The sequence below is a fragment of the Triticum aestivum genome, chromosome 1A, assembly GCF_018294505.1.
Source record: "Triticum aestivum cultivar Chinese Spring chromosome 1A, IWGSC CS RefSeq v2.1, whole genome shotgun sequence".
Lineage (NCBI taxonomy): Eukaryota > Viridiplantae > Streptophyta > Magnoliopsida > Poales > Poaceae > Triticum > Triticum aestivum.
Genome location: NC_057794.1, coordinates 529,645,614 through 529,656,560, shown reverse-complemented (window position 1 = coordinate 529,656,560; position 10,947 = coordinate 529,645,614). Strand labels below are relative to the sequence as shown.

Genomic DNA, 10,947 nt, shown 5'->3' with positions numbered 1-10,947 from the left:
CAAATATGTAAAATGTTTCAAAAAGAGAAATTTGGTTGAGAAGTTATGAGCAATTCAAAATGTTGCAACGAAAATAAAGGGCAAATCTTTAGTTACGAGAGAATAGTATAGAAATGGGAAAACGGATTTGATTTTTCAGATCCGGGCAACACGTGGAAAGATAAGCCAAAAGTCTTCAAAGAATTACGAGAGCTGGCTTTTTCTCGTACCACAAGTTTCTGCCCCGCTCACGCACTCAAGGGCCATCAATCTACAAAATAATATCACCTCGAGCCAGCAGAGAGCCACCCGTTCTTGCCTATATAAACCATCATCAGAACTCGTATCTCCAAAACGATCGATCACGCGAACCAAGAAACAAAAAAGATTAAGATACACGCGGAGGCAGAGAGAATCAAATGGGGTTCAGTGAGGCGCAGGAGGAGCTGGTCCTGCGCTCATGGAAGGCCATGAAGCCGGACTCCGAATCCATCGCTCTCAAGTTCTTCCTCAGGTGTCCTTTCCACTTGCATTGCTCATGCATCATGACCAATTAACGCCTTGCATTTTCTGAGATGACATACTTATATGCAGGATCTTCGAGATCGCGCCGGCGGCGAAGCCGATGTTCCCGTTCCTGCGCGACGCCGGCGAGGACGCGCCCCTCGAGAGCCACCCGAAGCTCAAGGCGCACGCCTTGACCGTCTTCGTCATGGCCTGCGAGTCGGCCACGCAGCTGCGCAAGACCGGCGACGTCAAGGTGAGGGAGGCCACGCTCCGGCGTCTCGGCGCCACCCACGTCAGGGCCGGCGTCGCCGACGCGCACTTCGAGGTGGTGAAGACGGCGCTGCTGGACACCATCGAGGGCGCCGTCCCCGAGATGTGGACGCCGGAGATGAAGGCGGCTTGGGAGGAGGCCTACGACCAGCTCGCCGCCGCCATCAAGGAGGAGATGAAGTTCGCTGCGGCGGCTTGATGCCACGCATGGACTCTGCCTTCATGAGCTCTCTTGTTGTGATGTGTCATGTGTGTACTGTACCGTAAACGCTGCCGTAACGTCAAGTGAGGCAGCCAAAAAAAACCACTGTTTTATATAAATCCCGATTATCAATATATCAATTCCTTCAGTTTATTTCATACTACTCTATAAATAATCGCCCTTCCTTTTTTGAGACTGTAAAACTGAAGCTAATCCAAGTCCTGTCATGTTGACAGTTTCTAACCGTCCGTTCTAATGACCTTGCCTATCTGAGCCGTTGGATGCGCTGTCAACTCGGACCTCCAAGCTCTAGGTTTTTTTTAGAAAATTCCTCATATAACACTGTTTTAAATATTGTTTTCCTATTTGACACTGGAAATTTATTTCTTCCCTATCTAACACTGTGTCTAAATTTTATTTCCTTTACGACACTTTTGTCCATTTTAAGCCTTAACAGTGTTAAATGACATCTGAAAAGTCCTATTTGCCCCTTATGAAGTATGTGACCAAACTTTAACCCCACTAGATGAAGCTTATATGGATGACCGATCCCCAATTTACTAGATTATAAAGTAATCAATTATTAGTCTTTGACAATGATAGAGCAGTAGGATAAAAGACGTACGTGATTGAAGCTAAAACGGAAGAACATAAGTACTACGTACTTTACCTCCTAGGTGACCGAGTAATTAAACAATGATTAGTTGGTTAGTATGTGCATGTGCTGACCGAGTAATGTGTTAGTGTTCACCCGCAAAAAAAAAGTAATGTGTTAGTGGCCTAGGTTATAGTGCGTGAGTGGCAGAATATTAGGGCCAGCTTGTGGCTCGGCTGTGTGTGTGGGTGCTATGTATGGCATTTTAATCATTTTAGTTGTGTTAATGAGAGGAAGTGAAAAATGTAGGATATGTGTTTCCACTCGGAGAGAAGGCAAAGCTAGTTCTTTCCTAAGTGAAATGTACTCCCCATAAAGAAATATAAGAACGTTGCTTAAAATAATAGTAAAAGCCAACAGCTAAATAGCTGGCTTCGCCACTGCCGGCAAGTACGCTTACGTATTTGAATACGGGCCGTGTACACATACATTTATGCATATCTAAATACCCGTGTGTACTCAGCTAAAGAAGAGGAGCTCAGTATCCGCAAGAAAAAAAAAGGAGCTCAGAAAGGTAATGGGCGCGCGTCATGTACTTTACCTCCTAGACTCGCATCAACAGAAACTCACACATAAGGAGACGTTCCCGCAGCGGCACGTACAAAAAAGCTAAGCACTCGATCGATTTTCCATAGAAATTGGCTCACACGCATAGCAAAACGAGTTGGCTCGATACACACATACACGTAAAATTTTGGTCACATATCACATGAGGGGCAAATAGGTCTTTTCACGTATGATTTAACACCATTAAGGCTTAAAATGGACGAAAGTGTTATAAAGGGCATAAAATTTAGACTCGGAGTTAAATAAGGAATGAAATGTTTTTCAGTGTTAAATAAGGCAATAAATTTTAAGACAATGTTAAATAAGGAATTCTCTCTCTTTTTTGAGAATCCCTTCCAAGCTTTGGTTCCCCTTTTACTTGGGCGGTTGGGCCAATTGTCCTAAAGGGCAACTGTTGGAATCGAAGCTCCGGAGGCCCAAATGTTCGAACATTGGGGTAAGCTGCTTCTCCCACTTCATCCTAACCAACAACTAAACACAGGGACGCTCGCGGTTAGCACGATCTAGCGAGGATGAATTGGTGGCACGATGGTTATCCATGTTCGGGCCGCAATAACCCTACTCCTCCTTGGTTGGGATTGCTCGTGGGAGAGAGAGTACAAGTGCTAGGGCTCTGGTTTTTCTACCTCCTTCTACAGCGGCACCCTGCCCTCTTTTATAGTGCCTTTGGTCCTCATCCCCTGAAAAGTAATGGCGGAAAAGGTTGCCTCAACGGCCAGTTTGAAGGGGGACAGGAGCGCAGTCTATCCTCACAAAAGGTGGTCTTCGTCTGCAAAGCTTCCCTCCATGACGCGCTGGTGGGATCGGGAATGACCTCTTGCCCTGCGTGTCCGTCGTCTTGGTCTTCTTGCACCAAACGGGCAACCTTTGGGGTTGCTTTGGGAACTGGACCGCTGCCTTGCTCCCTTAGCACAAAAGTGGAAATCCTCCTCATCCACGCCTGCTGGCGTGGGCTCTGCCGTCGTTCGCCGTTGCATGCATCACCCACGTGGTGGCGCGGGGCCGCGCGATCGAGCTGAACTGCTCCTGATCTGCTTGCCTCAGGGAGCTGCCTCAGGGGGCAGCATTGGGAGGCCGCCTCGCGAGGCTCTTAGTGATGCCGCCACGTCTTGGCCGCCTGCCCGCTCTCTAGAGAGGGGGCCTCGTGAGGCGAAGGCCTCCTGAAGAGGCTAGCTCGTGGCGCTCGCTAGTGGGCCGGCTTGCTGGGCTTTCGCCATGCGTCACGCCCTGGGCCGAAGGCAGACGGGCCTGTATACCCTGGGGTCCATGGTCCCAACAACAACTACATCAAAAGAAAAAGATTTGTGGTTCCTGAGCTTTTTATACAGGTCCATTTGGCTAACCCACACAGAAACATACACAAGAACACGAATCACTTACATGTGCCTAAAAAAACTAAACTTGGAACCTCTTATTCCGCGTAGTGCGTACCACGAAGACGCAGAACACGTAAAACATCCAAATCAAAAAAATCATCATGTTCAGAAAATTAATGATTTTTTTTAAAAAAAAATCATCGAGTTATAAAATCTTCTCGGGTTCAAAGCAATTTCAAAAAATTTAAATGTTTTCAACGAGATAAGAAATGTTCATCATATTCAAAATGTTCATGTTGTTTTTTTAAAAAAATCATAAAATTCTAAACATGTTCCCTAATTCAAAATTTGTTCATCAACCTAAAAAAGTGCGTTGAATTTAATTTTTGTTTAGAAAATAAAAAATGTTCATCGAAATTCAAAACATGTGCATCCAAACTTCAAAAATAAAAATAAAAAAAACAATCATTAAAATTTTAAAATATATTATAAATAGTGAACATTTTTTCTTCATTTGTAAACAGTTTTTTTGCATTAGTGCACATTTTTTTTGAAATTATAAGTACCTTTTGAAATGCCGAACTTTTTTACAGAAGCAAACAAAAATATAAACAAAACAAACAACAAAAATAAAAGGGAGCCGCGCCCCACACATGGGTCGGCCCAAGGTTTGCGCCTTGCAAATGAGCGAGGGGCTGCACGCTGGCTTCTTTCCCAGCGCCCATGTGCAAGGCAGGACCGTCACTGTTTTTTCTTTCATTTAGTTTTTTTATGTTTTTCCTTTTCCTTCTTTAAAATAATTCGGGATTACAAAAAATTACGAATTAAAAAATTGCGAATATTTAGAAAAAGAATCAAGAAATCATAAAATGTTCATGAAATCAAAAACTGGTCGAGAATCATAAAATGTTCACAGATCCACTAAATGTTCACGATTTCGAAAACAATCTTCAAAAAATCAAAAGGTTCATGATTTTGAAAAAAAGTTTATGTATTAAAAAAATCATGAATTTCGAAAAATATTCAAAAAATTCAAAAAAATCCGAAATAAAAAACATCTCTTCAAAAAAATTCATGAATTCAAAAAATGGTCATCAAACAAAAAAATGTACATCAATTTCAAAATTGTTCCCAAAATTCAAAAAATGCTTGTCAATTCAAAAAAATGTGTACGAGTTTCCAAAATGTGTCCGCGATTTCAAAAAATGTTTGCAAATTTGTAATAAATTTTCATATTTTTTAAATGGTTTGCAAATCTACAAAATGTTCATGATTTTTAAAAAATAAGAAATACAAAATGTTCACGAATTTGAACGATCTTTGCAAAATGATCATAATTACACGATAGTCCAGTATGGAGATAATACCCTCTTAGTTGTGCCAATTATGGATGATTGGCCAATTTCCATAAAAGAAATGTTGCATGTCTTTGCTGGTTCCACTAGTTTAAGAGTCCATTTTTAGAATCCCTCCATGATGCCAATAAACGTTGGAGATGACGAATATCACTCAACCAAGGTGCGAGGGTGCAAAGATTTTGAGGTCTGCTCTACCTTTAATGCCCATCTATTTCTCTTGTGTCTTTGCATTTTGAGGCTGAAGCGAAGGGGTGGTCATCCATCTGGGAGACCCTGGTGATGTCTACTACACAATCTTCTTCTTATAGACGTTATTGGGCCTCCAAGTGCAGAGGTTTGTAGTATAGTAGCAAATTTCTCTCAAGTGGATGACCTAAGGTTTATCAATCTGTAGGAGGCGTAGGATGAAGATGGTCTCTCTCAAGCAACCCTGCAACCAAATAAAAAAGAGTCTCTTGTGTCCCCAACACACCCAATACAATGGTAAATTGTATAGGTGCACTAGTTCGGCGAAGAGATGGTGATACAAGTGGTATATGGATGATAGATAAAGGTTTTTGTAATCTAAAATTATAAAAACAGCAAGGTAACTAATGATAAAAGTGAGCGTAAACGGTATTGCAATGATGGGAAACAAGGCCTAGGGTTCATACTTTCACTAGTGCAAGTCCTCTCAACAATAATAACATAATTGGATCACATAACTATCCCTCAACATGCAACAAAGAGTCACTCCAAAGTCACTAATAGCGGAGAACAAACGAAGAGATTATGGTAGGGTACGAAACCACCTCAAAATTATTCTTTCCAATCAATCCGTTGGGCTATTCCTATAAGTGTCACAAATAGCCCTAGAGTTCGTACTAGAATAACACCTTAAGACACAAATCAACCAAAACCCTAATGTCACCTAGATACTCCAATGTCACCTCAAGTATCTGTGGGTATGATTATACGATATGCATCACACAATCTCAGATTCATCTATTCAACCAACACATAGAACCTCAAAGAGTGCCCCAAAGTTTCTACCGGAGAATCACGACGAAAACTTGTGCCAACCCCTATGCATAGGTTCATGGGCGGAACCCGCAAGTTGATCACTAAAACATACATCAAGTGAATCACGTGATATCCCATTGTCACCACAGATACGCACGGCAAGACATAAATCAAGTGTTCTCAAATCTTTAAAGACTCAATCTGATAAGATAACTTCAAAGGGAAAACTCAATCCATTACAAGAGAGTAGAGGGGGGAGAAAACACCATAGGATCCAAATATAATAGCAAAGCCCGCGATACATCAAGATCGTATCACCTCAAAAACACGAGAGAGTGAGATTAAACACATAGCTACTGGTACATACCCTCATCCCCGAGGGAGAACTACTCCCTCCTCGTCATGGAGAGCACCGGGATGATGAAGATGGCCACCGGAGAGGGATTCCCCCTCCGGTAGGGTGCCGGAACGGATCTAGATTGGCTTTCGGTGGCTACGGAGGCTTCTGGCGGCGGAACTCCCGATCTATTGTGCTCCCCGATCGTTTTAGGGTATATGGAGATATATAGGAGGTAGAGGTACGTCAGGGGAGCCACGAGGGGCCCACGAGGGTGGAGGGCGCGCCCAGGGGGTGGGCGCGCCCCCTGCCTTGTGGCTTCCTCGTTGCTTCACTTACGTGGACTCCAAGTCTCCCGGGTTGCTTTCCTTTCAAAAATAAGTTCTGTGAAGTTTTAGGTCAACTGGACTCCGTTTGATTTTCCTTTTCTGTGATACTCTAAAACAAGGAAAAAACAGAAACTGGCACTGGGCTCTAGGTTAATAGGTTAGTCCCAAAAATCATATAAAATAGCATATAAATGCTTATAAAACATCCAAGGTTGATAATATAATAGCATGGAATAATCAAAAATTATAGATACGTTGGAGACGTATCACCTGGTTCCTTCAAAACATCGTGCCTTTGCATGGCGTTTGGCCCATCATTCAGTCCCTACTAATGACGTTCTCCAGCATAGAAATATTTGCATGGCGTTTGGCCCATCATTCACTCCCTACTAATGATGTTCTCCAGCATAGAAATATGGCTACATCAAGTGTGTGTCCTCTCTGTGGATCACCGAACAGCTGGCGCCATGCACTGATTGACTGCAGTGCATCTCGAAGTGTATGGGCATTATCCAACGAGGAGACGGTTGAACATATGATCATGACCACCGAACCCAGTGCGAAGGTTTGGCTCTTCTCTATGAGTGAATCACTCCCAGCGGACCTGTCCACATTGATGATTGTCACGCTATGGGACATATGGAGTGCTAGAAGGAAAGTGATACACGAGAACATCTATCAAACACCTTTTGCTACTGATCGTTTTATCTCCTCATACCTACAACATATTCAGTTCATGCAAAAAGCAGAGCCAACAACGCATGCAACACGAGTCACGAACCTACTCACTGGCTACCACCACCGCCCGATCATGCTAAAATAAATGTGGATGCTGCTATGTCGAGGGACGGATCCTTTGGGTCTGCTGCTGCCATTGCAAGAGATGAAACATGGATGTTCATGGGGGCCTCGGTTGTCGTTTTCAATTTCCTTACTGAACGCCAGGTGCTCGAGACCTTGGCCATAAGGGAGGCCCTAGCTCTTGCTGGCGATTTGTATACACCCAAGATCTCCATTGCATCGGACTGTAAGGGCATGTACAATGGAGGCAGTAGCAAGGTGATGCCCCAATAATTACACGTAGATATATGTCAGTGAAGCTACGGTCCAAAACACTAGTACCCAATGCTATGATAGCCTCAGCGGACCCACCTTCTCCCTCTTAATGCACTTCTCTCTCTTGCTTTACTGAATCACAACCAATCCGTGCTGCTCATCTTTCTTTATTTTACTCCGCTCTCTCTTGCATTCCCTTCTTCTTTACTTTTCTCTCAGGGAGGAGGCGGTCTCCTCTGCAAGCATCCGCTTTTCTCTGCGAGCAGCATATTAAGCAACCCCTGGGCCATCCGAACCTACGTGGAGGCTGGGGCATCAGTCCAGCGTGTGGCGTTGTACATGCCCTAAGCTTGCAGTGGATGCTATCAAAGAAGGAAGTAATGCTAATTTTGGTGCCATACTTCATGAAATAGTAGCTAGGACTAAGGATTTCTTAGTTTGTTCCTTTAGCCATGAATTTGGAACCTCTAATAGGGAGGCTCATAATCTCGCAAAGTTCGCTTTATCTCATGGGTTTGGTTGCCATGTTTAGTTGGGCCAACCTGACGATCTCATTTTTGCACCTGTAAACATTGAGATGCCTTAATAAAGCTTTGTGAGATTCTTAAACAAAAATCCATTTCTCTTGTGTGGTATTCATTTTCTCTCGCCAATCCATCACATAGTGGAGTGGGGAGAAAAATCTAAATAAAGAGGTCTCACACCTGCTAAACTTTCAGGGTGGACTGAACTTTAGAACCACCTCCTGCCATTTATTCATGGGCCTTTTTAAGATTTCAAAAATTGTACATGGGAGCCAGCTGCTCCACCTCGTCGTCCTCCAGACCCGCTATCTTCATCGGAGCCGGCTACTGCACCTCTTCCTTCTCCTTCGACTCCGGCGAGTCCGGATGCAGGCCAGGTGCAATGCGGGCAGCGTGCCTTCCCCGGATCTCATCCTCAATCTGGAACCGGTGCTCCGACGTGAGCATAGCATCGTTGTCTTCTTTTGTCGGGCCATGGCGAAGCCGGACGGCATGGGAAGAGCGGCAGAGCGGGAGATAGGTGGACTGGCTCCTGCTAGCGGCGCGGAGAGGGAGGAGGTGGATGTGGCTAGGGTTGGGGGACGCCTGCTGGCTTAAATAGTCGAATTTTGCCTCGGACGGTGAGCCGGAATGGTGCCACACGGCGTTCACAACACCACCGAGGAGACGTCCGTCAGACCACCGGGTTTCCGAACGATTCAATGTGGGACCCCATCGTGAGTCCGACAACATGGCGGACGCGCTCGGTCGCATGCGAGCCTCCCCATATCCATCCCATATTTGAGCTGGATATGAAGGGTGCCGGTCGGCTCGAGCGTTTGAGACCTATTTGAGACATTCATCTGGATCGGGTTTTCTTGATAGATAATTGACCGAGCGTTTGAGCGGAGTTTGGGGCGCGAGATGCTCTTACTCAGCACATATCTTGCACATGACAAGATGTGGATCTTGGCATCTTTACCACTACTGCTAAGTGCTAAGAGCATCACTAGTAGAACCCCTAAACCCTCAAACCCTTGTAGCAGTTTTAAGGGTCGAGAAGTGCCACTTTTTGACACTTTTAAGGGTTGAAAAACAGGGGCAAAGACTAGAACCCTCAAACCCAACCCTTAAACTGCTTTAAGGGTTGGATTTGAGGGTTCTAGTCTTTGCGTCAACCCCAACCTTTAAAACTTTCATTTCATATATCACACATTTCATCACATTTCATCATATGACATATCACAAATTCCATCACATTTGACATAAAACAATAATCATTCTAGTTATTATTACAACATCGAATAAAACAATAATCATTCAAATTATTACAACAATGTTTGAGCAAATTACACTAATTGTTCGAATCAAATAGGACATAGAAAATTAAAACAAAGATACATCATGGGCCAATGCGCCGCCCATCCAACTGCCGGTGGTGCTCTATTAGATCATCCCGGAGCTGACCATGAGTGGTTGCATCCTCAATCTCACGATGTGCTTGAAGAAAAGCGTGTATGCGAGAAGGATTTCTTTCCGGTTGCACACGGGTACCAACATTGTCATAGAAACAAGGGAGGTTTAACCCTCTTTCATCCTTTAGGATCATGTTGTGTAGAATCACACAACATTTCGTGATGTTCATCAAGGTTTTTTTGTCCCAAAACCGAGCTGGACCACGAACTATGGCAAACCTTGCTTGCAAAACACCGAAAGCTCTCTCAATATCCTTGCGGGCTGTCTCTTGTGCCTTGGTGAAATGAGCCTCTTTTCTTGTTAAGGGCACCCCATTTTTCTCCTTGATGGACTTCACAAGAGTTGCCCATTCGGGATAGATGCCATCGGTGAGATAGTATCCCATTGAGTACTCATTGTCCATGATTTTGTAGTTGCAAGCTGGAGCATCCCCAGAAATTAATCTTTTGAACAAAGGAGATCTATTAAGGATATTGATATCATTGAGTGTTCTCGGCAACCCAAAGAATGCATGCCAAATCCATGTGTCCTGAGATGCTACGGCCTCAAGCACAATGGTAGCATCACGGCTTTTACCGCAATACATTCCGTGCCATGCCTTTGGGCAATTTTTCCACCTCCAATGCATGCAGTCAAGACTACCTAGCATCCCCGGCCATCCCCTTTTTTCATTCATTTCCATTAATCTCTTTGTATCTTCCTCGTTTGGTGCCCGAAGATACTGCTCACCGTACAGCCGAATGACCAACTTGGCAAACCTACGGACTGACACCGTGGTTGTATCTTGCCCAATGCGAAGATACTCGTCGGTATAATCCGCGGGTATGCCATAAGCGAGTACCCGCATTGCCGCCGATATCTTTTGATATGCACTAAACCCCATGATACCGGCGGCGGATCTACGACGTTTAAAGTAATAGGAGGCGGCCTCACAATCGTTGACAATCTTCACAAACAAACTACGCCGCATTCGGTACCTTCTGTGGAAGAGACGAGGAGGGTATGTAGGTACCTCTGCGAAGTAGTCTTCCATCAAATGCTCGTGTCCGAGAGCGTGGTTCCGGTAGATGGTGACTCGCCCCATCTTCGACCCTCTCCTCTGATCCATCAGCCTCACGCGGTTTTCAAAGGATTGCACGTCGATGAGGAGGCTCATCATCTCGACGTTGTCGTATTGCAACAACTCGTCGATGTCTGAATCGTCGGATGACGACCAACCCGACGAATCGGACAAGGAGTCCATGTCGTTGTTGTTCACCTCCATCTACACAATACAACAAACAATAAATTGTGAGTGCCAACAATGAATCAAAAAAGAAAAAAACAAAACAAAAAGGAAGAACAGGAAGCATACCTGCGGGTTGGGGGCGGGCGACGGCCGGCGTCGAGG

The 10,947-nt window shown here is 44.5% G+C and overlaps 1 protein-coding gene across 1 annotated transcript; it reads left to right on the top strand.

Moving 5' to 3' along the window:
• The first annotated feature begins 208 nt into the window (after positions 1-208).
• LOC123176816 (non-symbiotic hemoglobin 1) lies at positions 209-1,111 on the top strand. The gene is made up of 2 exons (XM_044590884.1): positions 209-493; positions 574-1,111. The coding sequence occupies exons 1-2, from the start codon at positions 399-401 to the stop codon at positions 953-955; spliced, it is 477 nt and encodes a 158-aa protein (XP_044446819.1). The 5' UTR covers positions 209-398; the 3' UTR covers positions 956-1,111.
• Positions 1,112-10,947: the final 9,836 nt, after the last annotated feature.

Coding starts and splice junctions, on each gene's coding strand:
- LOC123176816 (XM_044590884.1), top strand. CDS start 399: ATGGGGTTCAGTGAGGCGCAGGAGGAGCTGGTCCTGCGCTCATGGAAG. Junction 494..573: donor GCTCTCAAGTTCTTCCTCAG/GTGTCCTTTCCA, acceptor ACTTATATGCAG/GATCTTCGAGATCGCGCCGG.